Source organism: Poeciliopsis prolifica, unplaced genomic scaffold (assembly GCF_027474105.1).
Source record: "Poeciliopsis prolifica strain line A6 unplaced genomic scaffold, Auburn_PproV2 SCAFFOLD002, whole genome shotgun sequence".
Lineage (NCBI taxonomy): Eukaryota > Metazoa > Chordata > Actinopteri > Cyprinodontiformes > Poeciliidae > Poeciliopsis > Poeciliopsis prolifica.
The window spans coordinates 14613888-14632780 of record NW_026562377.1 but is presented as its reverse complement, the minus strand read 5'-3'; the positions used below and the strand labels follow the sequence as shown (position 1 = coordinate 14632780).

The window sequence follows — 18893 nt, the reverse complement described above, 5'->3', positions numbered from 1 at the left end:
CTTTTTTAATAGAGCAGATGTTATATTTCCTCCAAACAAATGCATAATTGTATAAAGTTTGAAAATTAAATATATTTTGCTGATTTTGAAAGGTATTGTTTTTAATATAACTATTTTTCTGTACTTTGTCCCAGGGATTTCTCAGTGCCACTGACAGCTCTGGGCCCTGGTTATTGTCCCAAAGCAGTCCCGGCTGGGTAATGCTAGGCAGACGAAGAGTTAGTAAGTTTCTGCCTGGACCCAGGTTGACTCAGCCTGGTCTGGGTACTAATCCCGTAGCTCTCAGAAGACCCCGCTCTGAACTCATCTTGCAGCACAGGAAAATGCTCTAATTGGGGGATTTTCTACATCATTAACCCTGATGAGCACCCTCCCCTCTTCTCTCTTCCTCTTTTCTGTGTGTGTTTTTCTTACAGTCCCACACTTAATCTCCATCTTCAGGTTTTCTCTTTTTCCTTTCTCTCACTCTGAATCCCTTACATTTTTTGGTTTACTTTTATTGTCTCCCATGGAGAGACTATATATATATAAGTTATTATTTCATAATAACTTGTGAAATAAAAGAGGGGTGATGAGATTATCCCATCTGAGCAGAGGCTTTCTGCAGCTCCTCCAAACATCCAATCAACCTCTTCGCTGCTTATCTTATTTGATTGATGCACACTTTAGCACAGCTTAGGTGGCTGGCCATGTCTTGGTAGGTTTGAAGCTGAGTCATATTTTTTCCGTTTCCACATAATGTTTTGAACAATGCTCTGTGAGACGTTCAGAGATTGAGATATTATTCTGCAGACTAACTCTATTTTAAATCTCTCCACTAGTTGATCCCTGACCAAGCTGCTCTGTTGACTCTGCTTACTGATTAACTTCTGGAGGCATTTGGTTGCACTGAATTTTAATTATGAATATTTGGACATCGATACAAGTGTATATTTCCTTTTTATTTACTTAGAAAACTACTAAAACCATTTATTTTGAATATGCGATTGGTTGCTACTTAGTGTTCATTGGTGAAAATGAACACAAATTAGTATTTGTGTCATAGGGTTGAAACCTCTCTAAAATGTATAGAAGTTTTTGCAAAAGGGTTTAAAGGAATACTTTTGTAAGGAACTTTGAGTCGTTTTAGTTTTACCTTCACTATCCAATAAATTATATCTGAATGATTCCTGCAGACATCATCAAAACAAGATGTATTGTTTTGATGTTTTCATTTAATTTATTTTCTCCAATAATGAGCTAATTAAACTGTTATGAATCTATCTGAACCAAATATGACTTTGAAATCAAAACAGCATCTCTCTTTGTTTCTGACTTTAATATAATTAAATGTTAGAAAATGATCCATTAGCTTCAGAGTAAATAGGGACCAGGCTGATGTCTTTGTTAGGAACTAGAAGACTATAATATATCAGCCATGTGGAACTAAGAGCTGGAGTTTTTCAGAGCTGTTTTTAATACTTTTTTATGAAAAACGCCGCTTCTTCAAAACGGCAAGGTCTGCATGACCTCTTTGGCAGTCACAGGTTAACAGCACACGATCATTGCAATAGGCTCCATCTATGGTAATCACTTTACAACATGTCAAAAACCATGCAGACATTTCACCTGCTGGTTCATCCATATGTTGCTCAAAGTTAGGGTCGGTTCAGAAACTCCATCTGTTTTGGAAAGTGACTCACACTTTGCAGAACGCCGACGAGCGCGGCGCCACCGGTCCCCTCTGTGAACATGTGCAGCAGCGGCTTGGCCTGCTGGCAGACCTGCCTGCCTGGGGGCAATTAAAGAGCCCGGGCCCTGTGGTCAGTGGCCCCCCCCCCTGGGGTGCCCTGATTGATTGGAGTCTCATCTTCCTAACAGGCTGGCCCCCTGCCACAAAACCTCGGAACAGCACTGAGCAAAGGGAGGGGCGAGGGAATAAAAGGGCCTTTACATGACAGAAAGAGACGAGAAACGAGCGTTTAGCTGAAAAGAAAGAATGTATGTCAGATGATAACGATTATACTGTAGTAATCTTGGATTGCTCTTAAGTCCCAGCAAGGTGTGTGGGAAGGAGTAGTGAGAGGTCAGCATGAAAGCTCTTCAGTAAGAAAGTGCAGATAAGCATTTCTATCAAACTATATTTTTATTGTTCTTACAAGAATGTTAACAATGATGATCCAGACATAATTAACAGGAATTAAAACAGTATAACTATAACTATGACAATACCATTCACATCTTCACATAGAATGCACCCCAAAAAAAAAACTAAACTAAAAACAACTCTAGTGCAATTGTTTAGCACTATCTACACTTTGGTTTGTTCTTGGTCCAAAAATCACGTTTTTGTTGCATCCTAAGGAAACATTTTGATGTGCAAAGGTTCTGTAAAAACATCACTAACCAAATAACACCAAAAACAAAATTACATGAGAACTAAAAGCGAGCAGCGGATCCAAAACTATTTTCCCTGTTTGAGCAGTATGAGAAGTAAGTCGAACCAAAAATACCACAGGATTTAAGTTTTTTGCTGTTTGCAATTAAATTAAAATAAAACATTACAAGACAGAATGCAATAATGGAACAATGAAGGGGGATATGAGATTGCACTGCAAAAATGCCACATGAAATTTTTCCATTATCAAGTTGTTGTTCTACCTGTACATGTTCAAGTTTTGGGATGCAGAAACATCTCTTAATCAAAGCTGACTTTTCCTATTTCATATTGATTTTTACAACTGACCTTCTCTACCATGAAGATAATTAGAGCTCATTGCTGCAACAGATGGTAAAAGACTGATTCTGTGTCCCTAATGACTGCAGCTTACAATCTATGTTCCTTGTCGTTTGATCAACAGGGGAAAAAAAAGAAACTTCCATAACAAAATGGGCCTATTTAGTCCAGCCTGAGACCGTTTCTCCCCCTTCAGTTTCGGACAAAGAGGATACACTTGGATCAATTGTGCCAAACAAAGACCAAACTATGTGGGGTGACGCATCACACAGGACTCTTTCTGCTGCGCTGCACGTACACTCAGCCAACCAGCACTGAGTTGCCAACAGGTTTTCTCCTCTAACTGCCACTCAAGCAAGAAAAACAATAACAAAAGAAAGAGTAATTTTGCTGGTTCTTGTATCTGGTTCAACCCTCTATTTTGTATTTAAAGCAGAATGTCAGAAAGTAATCAGGATGAGTTTCGGTACAACATTAACTCTGGGTCAAGAAGGTAGCAGGACTTCTTTCTTCAGGACCGAATTAGTCTTATCTCCAGTTTTCAGCCTCACATTGAAGAAAATCTCCAGGTTGACAGAGCTATAAATGTCCTATGTTGACCTCTTTGTCCAATGACTGAAGTATCTGAACTTTGATTTCTATCCAGAAACACCAACCAAATGCTAAGCCTTACAAAATTATTCATGCCAGATTTGCCAGCGGAATCACAAATTCCAGTGTTTTTTACTGGGATTTTATGTGAAAGAAAACACAAAGCAGAGTGTAATTATGAAGTGGAAGGAAAATGATAAGACTTTTTTAAAATGTATACAATGAAACAAAAGAAATGTTCCATGCATTTTTTTCTCCTAAACTTCAAATACCTTGGGACTCACAGATATAATCCAGTACAAATACAAAAATAGGTTTTCTCATTGTTTGCAATTCAATCTTGATATAAACACAATTCTACTGTTTTCAAACTGTGACAGGTTTGAAAACAAAAGAACATCCCAGGCAGAAAGTTGGGGTTCACGGTAACTCTGAAGGATCTGCATTGTTAGAGAATCTGTGACAACTTTCAGTTGTTCAATCCAAAAGTCTGTTCTTTCTGGAAGAGTTGCAAGATGAAATCCATTGTTGAGAGAAAGTAGTTAGACGTTTGTCTACAGTTTGGCGCCAGTGGTGTGATGAGCAGAGCAAACATGTATAGGATGTTCTGTTCAGACCAAAAATGAAATCTTTGGCTTAGGTGCAAAATATTATGTGCGCTAAAAGCGAACATTGGACATGACCCTGAACACACCGTTGCATGGCGAAACATGATGTCATCATAATACTGTGGGGCTGATGAGAGTTGGTAGGAAAATGGAGCTAAATAGTCGAATCCATAACAGAAACTTGTTAGGGCTGCAAAAGATCAAGAGGGTGGAGGTTCATCTTCCAATAGAACAACTCTAAACATTTGGACCAGAGATACAGTGGAATGGTTCAGATAAAACACAATTCAGCACTATTCAAGTGTTAAAAAGGCCCAGTCAAAGCCCAAACCTAAATCCCATTCAAAATCTGTAGCAAGACTTGACAGCCTTTCTGATTGAGCTTGAGCTTTCATGTGAAAAAGAATGAGCAAAACATTCAGTCTGCAGATGTGCAAAACCAGTAAGTATTGACTTCAAAACACCTGGAGCTGCACTAGTTCTGACATAAGGAGGGTGAATTAATTATAAAACGTGCTAAAATAAAATCTGTTATCTATAGAGCAATTCAGGAATGGGATAAATTTCCTAAAAACATCAGATATTTGAATACCTTATTTAAAAAAAAAAAAAAAAAGAAATGAAATGTAATTTTTAAATCTAGGTGAATGTATGTAATTTGTAAAGGGAGATGTCTGACTAATTTCATGCGTATTATGTTAATGTTATAATTATCCTATATTTTGTATGCATTTTTCTTATTTTATCATTTGGACCCCAGAAAGATTAAGACAATTAGTAACCGGGAAGATTAGTTTTGGTGGAAACTAATAGGGAATGCAAATGCTTCTCCTTTTGTGTGCGTGTGTCAAAAATCTTTAAAAAAACAAAGCCCTTAGCATTGTTTTCCACTTCACCATGATTCTCTGCTTTGTATCGTCTCATCACATAAAATCCCAACATAAAATGCTGAAATTTATGGCTACAACATGGCAAAATATAAAAAAGTTCAAGAGTTGTGGAAACCTTTGTAAGACACCCAAGTATGTTCATAAAATGTGAGATTTAATTTGTCTGTGAGTTTTTAGAAAACATGTTTAATTAAAAAATGTGAACTACAGTAGTTTCTTGGGTGCAAGCGATGAAAACCATAGTTGGTTTTTCTGCATTTGTTGCACCCAAGGCACCAAACATCGACAGGTAGAAGAGATAACCCATAATGTAACCTCACCATGGTTTCACTTTTAAGTCTTGGAGATGAGAAAAAAAGTTAAAAAGAAAAGAAAGTACCAAAAATGTTCTTCAGTTTTCACAGCTCAGTCTCACTTCAATTTTGTGGCAGAGCAGGCTTGACAGGAGTTTTCATTGCCTGCTCTGTGTCAGGATTGTCCCTCACATGGACTGTCAGCTAGTCACATGGGTGGCCAGGTCTTGTCCATGGACTGGATGTGTTCCTTGGCTTTCATTCTCAGAGCGGCGATGCTTGAGCTGCGCTGATCCACGTCTTCCAGGGGGAATTTATCGGAGTACACGGCTGGACACTGGTAAGGTGGGGGAGCCATGCTCTGCATCCCCTGCCCCGACGGAGGATGGGGGTGAGCGTGCGGGTGAGGCGCATGGGGGGCGCTGTTGAGGAATCCATGGCTGGGATAACTGGGCTGGAGGGCCTGAGCTGGACCCATGAAGCCTGGGATACACTGGACAGATGTGGCGCTGGACAGCGGAGACGTCAGCCAGGGATCCAACGGGAGGGAGTTGGTTATTTGACCCATGCTGGTGTGAACCGGAGGTGGGCGATTGAAGGACAGCATGGGGGAGTCATGAAGCTTCATGGTGCTGGCATCCATCTTTTCCTGCCGACGCCATTTAGCTCTGCGGTTCTGAAACCAGACCTACAAAAGACACAGTTGTTTACATTCAAAACAATACTACAGTTAATTATTGTTAAAATTACTCCGGTTCATTGGGAAGACATAATTTGCTTACCGTAACCATTTCCTTACACTTCAAGACCTCAGTTGTACTTTTCACATTTTGCTTCCACACATGTTAATATATCTTGTCAATTAATATAAATTAGTGCGTATTTCATCAGAGATCTTTTAATCCATTTGTGGATTATGTGAACTCCTCCAGTGAAAATGCTACTACAGTTTTATAAGTGAATAAAGACTCACAACAAACTTCATTTCTGTCATTTAGCTTTATTTAATAGCTCAGTTTCTACTTTACAAGTAGAAACTGGTCTTCAGTTCCCAACTTATTGTAGTTAACTGGGTTTTCTATGGAGCATTTGATGATGTGTAGGTTCTTTAAAGCATGACACTTCATTTAATACGCTATATGTGTTTTCCTTCATGTAATCATTTTGGGTTCATTAAAATAAAAATATGAATAGATTGCGTTTTACTATGCAAATACATAAACTAGGTTTTCAATAAAATCACATTGTTTGGCTCGATTACTGACAGCTGCAAAGCCTTGTATTTGAATTTACAACGCAAACCTATCTTTTTTTAAATTTATTTTTATGCAATTCACAAGTCTTGAATCATAAATTTGCATTTGCAATTTCTACTTCTGACTGATTATCGTAAATAATTATTCTGACTGTTTGTCCGTGGTGGTGGAATGAGATTATTTCTGTTTGGATTGCTCCATTTAACCTTACACCTCTTTGTTTTTATTTTAAACGTCTTAAATCAGTTAACATTAACGTTGGCATTATCAGTCAATGAAGTTAGCACAGTATCTCTCTGGATACTTGGAACTTCTTTGGGCTCTTTCTAATCTTTTTACACCAAGCTGTTCAAGTAGACACTGGCAAGCAACAGGCGAAAGGCCAAGAGCTTTGGCTTGATGCTCTAACACGTGAGTCAGGTTATTTCAGGTGATAAGGCAAGTGAGGAAATGTTTACACTAACGGCATCAACACTGTTTGGCTTTGTGCTGTAAATTTTAGCAGAAAGGGAAGAAAACTTTTCCAAAAACAAGTTGTAGATCTGTGAATAAGCAGTGATAGCGGTTGTTTGCTCATAAATCGCACCCTGGATAAGCACCTAATTTAGCCCCCTAAAAATCAACACTAATTTAGAGTTTAATGTGCAAGCAGTATGTGAAAGCTCAGATCTGTGTGTTTGTGGCCACTCTAGTGACATTTGCAGCCAGCCTCACCTGGACTCGTACTTCAGGGAGGTTCACCTTCATGGCCAGCTCCTCCCTGCTGTAGACGTCTGGGTAGTGGGACTTCTCGAAGGCGCGCTCCAGCTCGTGCAGCTGGTAGGTGGTGAAGGTGGTGCGGTTGCGTCTGTGCTTCTTCTTGGGTTGATCATCCTTGCATGACTCAGGTGACTTGCCTTCATCGCTCTCCACGTTTTTCCTGAGCTCGCCCAGCTCTTCGTCACTCTTGTTTGTGTACAAACCAGCATCTGCCCAAGTGAGAAGAAGAATTGAGACATTTTCTTGATTTTGTACGTTAAATTCTCTTTGTGGAAATCAGACGAAGACAGGAAGAGATACAAGCCTTGTTCTCACGTAGAAGTTGTAACATCCACTTTACAGCACAGCGGACATTTGCCTGACAAGTTCAACAATACTAGGTCAGTGAAGCAAGAAATGGCTTGAACATCAATGGACTTTAGCAGCATTCTTAATCGGATTTTTAAAAGTTGACCCCTGCCTTTACCTTCACTAGAGCTAAAATTAAATTGAAAGTTTTAGAGTTGCTTTACCTGCATTCCTGGTCCATCACACCTGAATCAGATGATTGGTTAAAGACTAGGCCTTTGAAGAACTTGCTGACATGACAACAAAATAATTGAGCCTTTTGATTCATGGAGCATCCAAAGCATGCAGGACCGGAGTTACAGACCTGTTCTTTACCTCTTTGTTTCATTCTTATGTAATTATTTATTACACCACAGTGGATTAAAAATAAACTAGGCATTATATTGAGAGGTGACATCAGGCACTACAAGGCTTTCCCTTTAATCCTTCCTCCAAGGTGCGGATCATTCTTAACTTTCCTCTCTAGTCTTCCTCCTCAGCTTCACCAGTGTACATCACCTTCAACAATAAACAACATGGGAAACAGTGAAGTCCACAGTGGGGGGCTGCTGGGCGAATTAGATGAACAAGTAAGTAATTCAATTAAAGAAAATACAGAGACCCTGATCCCCCAATCAGATCAGTTGCTCTTGTGAAGCAGCGACCAATGAGGAGCTGATGTTTGCGAGGACTGGACCCAGTTCAAGGGCTGTACAGCAGTCAGCTCAGGTTGGATAAGATGCCAATCACTGAAAGAAGGTTAATTTGACTTGCTTGCATAAGAAGTTTAGGTTTAGTGTTGCAGCTGAGAATAGTGGCATTTTGGTAGCATCTGCTCCAGCAGGTAAACAATTTACTCAATGAAGGAGACATTCAAAAGTAGCAAGCAACACGAGAAGCTGCCACTCATTAAAACATTTACTTTTCAGTCTAAAGTTCACATAGTCATCCATCTTTCAATATGTTTGTCCCTAGCGGGACTGCAAGGGCTGCTGATGCTTATCTTAAAAGGTCAACAAGCGAGCGGCGGGTCACCCTGGACAGGTCACCAGTTCATCGCAGGGCGACACGGAGACAAACAGGACAAACAACCATGCACACACACACACACACACACACACACACACACACACACACACACACACCACACACACACACCCACACACACACACACACACACACACACACACACACAAGGAGAATTAAGAGAAAGCAGTCAATATTTTTGGACTGCTGAATAAAGTCAGAGTACAAGGAGAGAACCCAGACATGCAAAAGGAGAGCATGCAAACTCCCTGTAGCAAAAAGGACCCAGGCTGGGATTCAAACCCAAAACCTTCTTGCTGCAGGGCAACAGTGCTACCAGCTGCGCCACTATGCAGTCGTAATATAATAAATATTACGTGATATAACATAAGCGATGGGTAGCCATTGGACATGTTTTATCTGCTTTTCATTATAGGAAAAATCATTTAAGTTGATAACTGTCTACCAGATCCTGAAGAATTTCTTTATATTCTTAAATACTTACAAATTTACTGAAATGATTCAGTAAAACAAAAAAACAAAAATATGTGGAAAAAAGATTTACCTTCAGAATTATTTCCTTCCCATTTTTTTGTAAACTGGAAAGGAGCCACAATTTCATGTGGCAATTTTGATTTTATGTTTATTTTCTCACATTTTCACGGACCAAGTGGTGTTATAAAAATGTTGTAGTTCTATGTAGAATGAAAGTTATTACAGTTAGGAAGTCAGCTTTGTAGCAAGATGCCATCTTGTGGCCTTCGCTTCAATAAAACAACAGACAGTTTCCGGATCCTGGTGCTGCGTTAGTTTATGTTAATGAGACGCATTGATGAGGATAAAAGACAGGTCGGCATGGTCTCTGCTCCGACAAACAGGAGCAGCAGCAGAAGCAAGGCAGGATTGGAGGGGTTAATTTATCCACCTCTCATTAAGGAGCCATGACAAAGGCTAGGCACTGACAAAGACAGAGGTCAGGTCTGGTTCAGTGACCAGCTCTTGGCCTGTCAGCCCATCACAGCTACTGGTCTGAAGCCTCCCCACTGGTTCTCAGCCAGGACAACATCTCCACACTGAGAGCCGGGGCCAAAGTGACACCAAACAGCAAAAAAAAAAAAAAAAAAATAATTCAGGGGGATCTGGACCAACTTCACAGAAAACACAGACATAAAGGGAGTGATGTCACTCCTGCTGATGCATGTCAGTTAGACAAAAATGAAGTAATTAATAATCTCTCTTATCAAAAGCGCGCTGTCTCATCGTCATGCAGATTTTTGTTTTGTTTTGTTTGCATGCTTGTCTCTGCCTCCAACCACCTGCCTGATCCTGCATGTAAAAAAAAAAGCTTCAGATTAAAACGAGGAAAATTTGATTCTGCGGCCGAACGATGACAATAACACCCGAATGAACCACTGTACAATCTAATCTGCGGAGAAGAGAAGATTAGGGGGGGAATTCCACAAGGAGATGGAGATGGGATTGGTCTTGGGGACATAAACCCGCTCTGCACCATCTTGTGTTGTGATTTATCTGCTGGCTCCAGTCAAAGCAACAGGATCTACAGAGTGACAGCATGTAAAGCTCTGATTCGGAATCAGCATGAGCTAAAATAGAATTTTTAATGTGATGCCCGGTAGATTAGTCTTTTGTCAGATTTCTTCAATGAATAAACATTATTGTACTGATTGCATTAGCTTCAGTCTTTGTACCTGGACTGAGTCCATTTCATTTTTCACAGTAATGTCCTCACATTTAGGTAAATCGGTGAAATTTTTGAAATGGTAACACAACCCAGTTCATTCATTCCAACCTTGAAACACTAAGCTTATGTTATAATGTTAAACTCTGCAGTCAAATAATTTGAAAGGTTGCTCTGTTTGGAAAGATCTTCCTATTGCTCCAGTGTTGAAAATCAATTCTTTTTCATTGATTGAATTTTGACTGAGTTTTGTTAATTGCTGAAAATCAATTATACAGTTTTTTTTTCAACAAAATCTTTCCCTAAAATCTAAAATAAAACCCTCAGACTAACCTTCACAACAAGCCAATAGGACAATCGATAGAAAAAAAATACCTAATGTGTGTTTGCAATAAATAAATAAATAAAAACATGATGATATACATAAACAAGCCTGGTCCCAAAGCAGTCAATTCACACTAGTTTAAATTTACAGAAAGCGTTCATCTGTTTTCACTCACCCTGGTACTGCTGCTGCTGTGAGCTGCAGTTTCTCAGGTGTCCGCTGTAGGACGGGTGGGACAAGGACTCCTGCTGCTTCACGTGATCTCCCAGCCCATCTATGCCCATCTTCTGGGGCCCCAGGGGTCCGGCAGGACTTAGCAAGGGGTCCTGGTCTTTATTGAAGCCCAGGATGACATCGATGCTGTGGACGCGGCCCCCGACTGCGGCGCCCCCGCCTTTCCCCATTTCGTGGAAGTTGCTGGGCGAGAGGCAGCTGTCGTCCGCCATGCTCATGGTGTCCAGTGATAAATGCATTAGAACGTCAGGGGGAGTCACCTGGACAGAGGGGAGAGGTGAGGGTGAGGAACCAGAGGAGGTCAGAGCCGACCCAACATGTTTATAAGGGCCTCTGGATGGATTTTGCTCCGTCCGGATTGGGCCTGCGCTCGCAGTAGACTGGGCCCAGTTGACTAAATACAACGCGTTGGGCAATGTCTTCTCACATGGATATTCTCAGTCAGAAACCCAGATGTGTTCAACCTTTTACTCAAAACATTTTGGGCCAGTTTTCTACCAATATGGGTCCCATATGCAAATGTCTCCTGATCAAACTTAATGGCTCGTTTTCAGCTACAATATATAAATCTGAATCTTGTCTTCAGAGGTTTATATTACTACTGAAACTGATTGATTATAACATTGTTATTTTCAATGTTATTGAATATAACATATTATATTTTCAATCTTTTTTTGAATGGTTTGAACTTGGAGTCTTGTATGAAGGCTAAAAAGTAACACAACTTTTTAGTTAAGTTAATCCGGTTAAGTTACTTATAACTTAACCGGTTTTAGTTTGTATATGGGCATACAACTATTTTTGTATGCCGAACAAAATAGTTAGTTAGGCATACATTTAAATCAATGTGTCACTTATAAATACAGTGTTCAGTAATTTAATTCTGTATTTTTATCTGATGGTCTGTTGCAGCTCTGATGAAGAGGATAATTAGTCATTTTTAGAAGTAGCCAGAGTTGCAGTTTTTATTGTTTTTTTATTGATGCAATGCGGTAAATGAAGCATCAAATGAGTTTATCAACTCCAGTAACTTCACGTAATTCAAAAATAAAATGAGGCCAAATTTTTATTTATGGGTTTTGTTTATTTAAATATGTTTTAAGTAATATAAAGCATATTTAAGTAATGTGTTACCTTAAATGCCTTTTTAAACATAAATAAACATATTCATGTATTGGCATGCATGCTTTAAATATATGCCAATACTTTAGTATGTTAAGATATTGGCACACTTACATATATCCAATTATGTTTTAATTATGATGTAATGAAGTCCTTTTTCAAAGACATTTTTTAAATAAAGTTATTACTAAATTATATCATCCTGACACTTGAATTAATTGACAGTCATGCTGTTGTGATCATGAGTATTAGTTGATAAAAAAAAAATCCTTGTCCCATCTAATCAAAGATCCAGATTTTTATATGTTTTCAAAGAGCTAAGTGAACATGTTCATTTCATATAGCATCAAGTCTTTAAATGGTAAAAGCAACTCCTCTTGTTTATTTGTTTATTCTTCTCTGCAGGATTACCATAGACAAGTAAAACTTAAGATGCAAAAATGCCAAAGAGTCACAAATGTCAGTAGTGAAAGCAAGAAAATCTATAAAAAAAAAAAATAATTAAATTAGTTGGCCAGTAGACTTAACCCAGATGTGTTTAGCATGTTTTTGAAACTTTTGAGCTGTAAAAAACCTCTAATGGTTACCTGTTGGAAGGAAAACCTGTGAACCGTTGATGCCGGGCTCCACCTGCTCCTCTCAGCCTCCAACTTTCTGCTTTTCCCAGATCAGTTGTTTTGCTCCTCCTGCGGTTTCTCTCAGTCCAGCCCGGTCTCTGCTGTGCATTCCTCAATATATTTCCCGCAGTGAGCCATAAATGGTCCCGACAGGAATTCTTCTGAAAAGGGCCAACCTATGGAGCCGCTCAATTTCGCAGCATCCACTCCGGCTCGGAAAGCAGAGTGTCAGAGGAGTGAGACCGGGAGGGAGAGGTGGACAGAGCTGAGGAGGCGTAGGAGGTGAAACCAAAGGATTAGGACAGCTTGTTTATTGCAGTCCTTTCTCTTTAAGAGTGATTGGCAGCCGTTTTCTGCTCAACTAACTGCTTTAAATGTCTTATAGAGTCAAATGAAAGACTTTTGCTGATGTCATTTTGGTTGTTTCAGAAGAAAATAATTATTAGGGTTTCACTAATCACAGTCAGCCTTTTCTGCTCCGAGATGAAAAAAGGAAAAGCAACAGGTCCACAGAAATAAATGTGTATTATTAGCGAAAGTTTAAAATCTTAACAAGGATTATGAAAGAGTAATGTTCATAACTGCAAGTGATTCCTCTTGTTTCACATCATATCTAATAAAAAGGTAAACAAAAATGCAACAAAAATTGTGCTTCTTGTTCAATTTAGCAAGATGTTAAAATTTAATCATAGAAATTAATTAGGAAGATTATGGATATGCTGTCTACAATTAATGAGAGCCCTGAAAAAGATGGGTGAAAATTCAACATTAAACCCATCTTTAATTTCAGCGCCATGCAGTCAAGCTGGACATGTTTGGAGAAAAAAAAAAGAAGTTAATTTTGTCATAAGTTGTAAAAATATTCCATGACAAGAAACATTTTTCTAGACAAACTAATTGTTGCCTCTTGAACAACATCTGTAAAATCATTGTTATTGAAGCATTTTTAAAAGTATGTTATGCTTTGTGAGTGTCATGAAGAATGTCTAACTAGTAGTCAATGACTTCCTGTGTTTCTGACACAGGAATCCATTAACTCCTCAAAATGGAAAAGACAAGAAAACATGCCATTAAATAAGTCATGTGTGTGTTGACCTTTGCCCTTATTTTCAGTCAGAGTAATGATAAAAAGAGATAAAAGCAACTTGAACTCTTGACAAATCGTGTTGGACAAAGACGTAAGTTTGTCCTGCCATCATTTAGCAGAACTGTAGGGGGAAAATCTCCTGAGTTTACTGTTGGACGACTGCAAGTATTATTTCATTTTATTCATTATTTGTGCTACTGCAAATTCAATTCCAACCCTTTCATGCATCATGAATTATGATCCTTTGTGTCAGCATTTTTTTACAAAGCATTTTTGGATTTTCTTAAGGCATAAAAAAGGTGGGGAAAACAATTTGTAAAAAAAAAAAATAATAATAATAGTAATAATAAAAATTTAAAAAATGAGAAATCTAGATTATTTTTCTAGTTAATCAGTTGCAATTTTCTCCAAAGGCAAAGTTGTTATTTAGAAAATAAATATGTAATGTTGGTCTTCAGGGGTTACTTAAAGTCCCAATATATATTTTTTTCTTCTACAGTAGAAGGATGGACTGTCGGTGTTGGTCGGGTTGCTTTCTCGTCTGTCTGCCATGTTAGATTTAGCAAAAGATTTCTTGCAATTGCAATGGATGGCCAGTAGTTGGTAGTGTATTGTATGATGCACTAGTGTACACTTCATTGGTGTGTTTGCATTTATTATCTTTTAAATCTACAAGAAACACAAGAAAAGGGCTTTTAGATAGCTGTCCACTGTAGCGACCTCTATGCATTAAAGGGTTAAAGCTTCTTACGCATTTCTATAAAGTGCAAATGATTTTTGTTTGTCAAATTTGTTAAATAAAGCAAGTGACAGCCAATATGTGCTTTTATTTATTTAGTTTTTGGAATAATATTACATGAGACAGTTTGACAGCCTGTAAAACTGTGAAACTTTTGAGATGCATCACATTTTATAATGTTAGTCGTTTGTCCATCCACAGAGTTTCACTACTTATGTTAAGCAATCAAACAGTCGTGTTTTTGCACTGTGTGGGGGGGAGCTGAACCAGTACATGCAAGGGAAGAACGTGCAAACTCTTTGTCAAAGAGGGAACCGAAACCCCCGATGCTCTAATCCGGCGTTCCACTGTGCAGTCCTGAAGCTTCATTGTTAATTATTTTATTGTGAATGTTTAATTCATGCAAACCAGTTGGTTCTGACAGAGGAGAGTTTCCTTTTTAACTTGTAGGGTGTCTGATTTGTAGCGTTCTTCATGGACTCTCTCTTCCACTGTAGATCACAGTGTGGATGTGAGGATCAGCTGTCATCTGAATAATGCTGACAACAAACTTCAGTCAAGATATTTACTAAAAAATAATTATATCCTTCCATATGTGGGTCAATGGAGATCCTGCAGGTGTAGCGCCTGGGGAATAAATTGATTGCTCAAGCAGGTTGTTATTGATTGAATGGAAAGGTATCGACTTCCAGATGGCAGGAGGTTAAACAGCTTATGGGCTGGAAGAGAGTGATCTCTCATGATAGCGTGCGACTCCTCGTTGCATTTCTCCTTTGAAAATAGCCTCCAATCCACAGGAATGGAGAAACACAAGTTGATGTAAAAATAGATTACACATTTACCGTGAAAAGGGAAGTTACTCAAAATGAACATGTTGCATGTCTGATTTTGCCTCCAGATCAGTTTGTCTCCTCATAAATTTATAGTCATTCTTCTCTGTCATTCATTTCCAGTTCTCTTCCAGCTCCATACCAGCAAATCAGCAGCCAAAGCTGAGGAGCAACTTCCTGTCCTAGAAGTGAACTGGAGACAAATCAGCCTTCGCTTCTGTGCTCATGAACATTCAAACATGTCCAGACACTCGCACAGCACATTTCTGCACATATGCAAGTGCAATACATTCAAACACAAGGTGCATGCAGAAACTAGAAGAGTTTTCTGTTCAACTTAACCATGACACTAAAAAGCAGCCAGACATGGCATTTTGATTTTGTGTTTGTTTAAGAAAAATACCAGCTGTTAAAATTTTAAACAAAATGTCCTGAGGTCCAGCACCCAACAATTTGTGCACATAATACAAACAAAATCGGCAAAACTATGAAGCACCAAAAAACTTTTTATTTGTGTCTATATATACACTCATCCACAGTTTACATCATGCATACAAATCAGCTGATCTGTGCATATAATTGCTGTCATTACTCCAAATAGGTGGGAACTTTTCCAGTGAATCAGAACAAAAATAGCTCCCAGTTGAGCGTTACCATAGTGTCACTCTGGATCCACACCTCTGACCTTTTCAAATGTTTGTCAGGCTGATGAGAAATCATTTTGGATAGACATCATACATGCAAAAAATGTTCACAAAGTTTGGTGAATTGCTTACTGTGAAGCTACTGTGAGGAATAAAAACACCCGTGGAGCTGGAAAGAAGGGAGAGTTTCAGATCTCCTTAGTCCTCTCTGCAGGATGCTTTGGCAGGTCAACTCTAAATTTGCCCCCCCCGGCACGGATAACACACCTAAAATCTCCACCCAAACAGAGGTGGAGCTTTGTGGTTAATTTTAGCCTGCAGATTTTGATAAAGAGGAAACCTGTGTGTTCATGAGAAGCTCACGCAAAGAAAAAAAAAAAAAAGGTGCAAAGAAACTACAGCAAGCAAGCTCCAAAATAACAAGTTTAATCATTGTTGAAGCCACTGAATTATTGAAATACATCATATTTATGCACAGATGCTGTCAATTTATAGCTTAAGGTTGATTTAAAATGTGTTTTTCATATATATTGTGAGGGGAAGTTGTTGCAACAAAAGAGCAAGGATTAAAACTGACATTACTCTGTTTATTATATGCTTGACATTTCTCTTTGAAATTTGACAAGTGAATATAAGAATACATGCGCATAAAGACATTTCCCAGTTAAATCCCTCATTTATTGAAAAATTCCTCTCATTTTTCAATAAGCCTGTGGAGCCCCATGATGCTCAGCGCTCATATTTTTCTTGAAAACATTTTTGTCCTTACAAGGTTTCCCAGTTATCTTAATTGAGCATAGATTGGTTAAGAAGGAGCAGTGTAGTTGTCAAGCTGCTTAGTTTTATCAGATGACAAAGTTAAGTCCTGCTGATCCTATTAGAGGTAAAAGCAGCTAACGTGTAAATGCGCAGTGTCAGCTTAGTGGGGAGGGAGCAGAGTTAGGGAGGGTAAGTTCATGTGACCATAAGATGACTGTCATTGACTTACACACACGCACACACACACACGCATAACTCTGTATTGATTGGCTCTTAGATTCGGTTTTCCACAAACCGTTTAGGAGGATTTACGTGGTGATATTATGCTCGGAAGTCAGCCTTGGTCAAACTCGTTCCTGCATAGCTATCAAATAAACTGATATTAGTATCAACACGTTTATATCTAAACATTAAGAAATAACTTTTCCTATATTTTCCTGTATCTTCTTCAGTTGCATCGTCTGCTGTGTCTGAAATGCTGGAACCTCTCAGAAAGATGCAAGGATCACTCAGGAGGCTTTGCTCTGTTTCGCCTCATTTCTGATCAAACTGCTTCACATTTTGATTTTCATTCCTGAGATTCTCCTTCCCCAAAGGGAAAAAGCACAAGAACAGAATGAGAGGGACTCAAAAATGTCCTTGTTGCAAGCAAATATATATTTATAAAGTCCAGTTTATTAAGAAATACTTGTTTTTATTTAGAATGATCTCTTAATTGCTTTTAGTCAGAGATTTAAACCACATCAAAGAAGTATATATATTTATATATATATATATATATATATGTGGATTTCACTACTGTCTGATAAGTGCGGCTCTCCTACACATGTCTGATTTACTTTATGAAAAACATGTTTGTCTCACACAGTTTAGAGAAATTTAATCTGTAATTCAGGTTGTAAAAAATGAAAAAATTATGACCACAGAAAACTGGTTTGTTTAGTTCCTCTTGGCTTCATTTATCACATTTATTATTTTAATATGATTACTGGATTGCAACCCCTCTCACATGTTTTCTTCTTCTTCTCTTGTGTTTTCTGTTCCGGCCGAGAACCAGCTCACTGACACGCTGATATGTTCAAAAGCAGCTGGCTTCTTCAAATCATAATTAAAACCATACAATTATTGCCAAATTCCATTCGAGGCTAAAAGTTGATCGGTTTGTTTGTGGCGTTGGATTACTGCAATTTACTGCTCCTTTAGTCAAAAGCCAAAAGTTTAATGTCGTCCTTTGTATGTTTTCAAGTCTTCTCAATGTGTTTCTTTTGCCTTTTTAAGACCTTTCATTGAAACGTATTTGCATTCTCAGAGAAAATCAAGTGGCGAAAAATCTTTCCATAAAAATTTTGTTTGCGACTTAAACTTGCTTCTCTCAGTGTGGAAATACTCAATTATCTGTAACCATGGAGCGTTTAAACAGCCCTGGAATCGAAGCACAACCACGACAGCCTCCATTATTTTGATAATTAAGACAATCAGCACCTTTGTCAAACAGGCGCCTCCACTGTCAGATAGGACCCGAGAAGCAGACAGCAGCTCGTAAGCTAATTTTGATAATTGAATTACACCTACCTATCAGCAGGTAAACCTTCACACTGACCTGCAGGAGGATGTGTAGTCTCATTTGTTGTGCAAACTGATACAATCGTTGTCACGCAGAAAAGGGCCGGCTCCCTTTTCTATCACTAAAAGTTCATTTCTTTCAGAGCAAAGCCTGTCATGTTCGACCCGGATCATTTTTACTTCTTGTCTGGCCAAAGATGAATCGGTAACGTTTGATTTCTTTTACTTTTCATCTTTTAAAGTACTTTTTATCCTTCCATTACTTCCAGTCTTCTAAAATGGGGTCTGTTCTTCACGCGCAAAGCATTTTCCGATTTCTCTAAAACCCCTGATGGTATTCATTAAAGTTGTCCTGCTTTAACCAACCGAATGAGACATCAATGAGAGCAAATGGACGAAACACAACACCATGTTTAAAGACTGCATAACATCTAGTGCTTTTTGTTTTTCCATCTTGAAAATATTTAAAATGCACATCACAGCTTTGCACTCTATTTGTGTTATTTCAAGCGCAGATATTCTGCTGTAGATCTGCTTTGGCAAAGAAACTCTGCCATCCTTCCAAAGTCATAGCATAAAGCTGTAAGTCTAACTTTGAACTCTGCTGGATTTGACGTACCTCCATCTTGTAGGTTTTTATCATGTGCTACACAAAGCTCTTTGTTCATGTGGTTACGTTGTAGTCCCACCACGTCACTGTGATAGTGATGCAAGTCTGTGTAAAATTGAACCCAGTACCTTTTGTGGGGAAGCAAAGGCAACATCAACTCAGTGATGCTAACGAAGCTAAAACAGGAAATATGAAATT

The 18893-nt window shown here is 38.6% G+C and overlaps 1 protein-coding gene across 1 annotated transcript; it reads right to left on the bottom strand.

Annotated features, from left to right (window-relative positions):
• Positions 1-4567: 4567 nt before the first annotated feature.
• rx1 (retinal homeobox gene 1) lies at positions 4568-12670 on the bottom strand. Its single transcript, XM_055054892.1, has 4 exons — positions 12434-12670; positions 10666-10984; positions 7069-7322; positions 4568-5786 (listed from the first exon to the last, which is right to left on the bottom strand). The coding sequence occupies exons 2-4, from the start codon at positions 10961-10963 to the stop codon at positions 5307-5309; spliced, it is 1032 nt and encodes a 343-aa protein (XP_054910867.1). The 5' UTR covers positions 10964-10984; positions 12434-12670; the 3' UTR covers positions 4568-5306.
• Positions 12671-18893: the final 6223 nt, after the last annotated feature.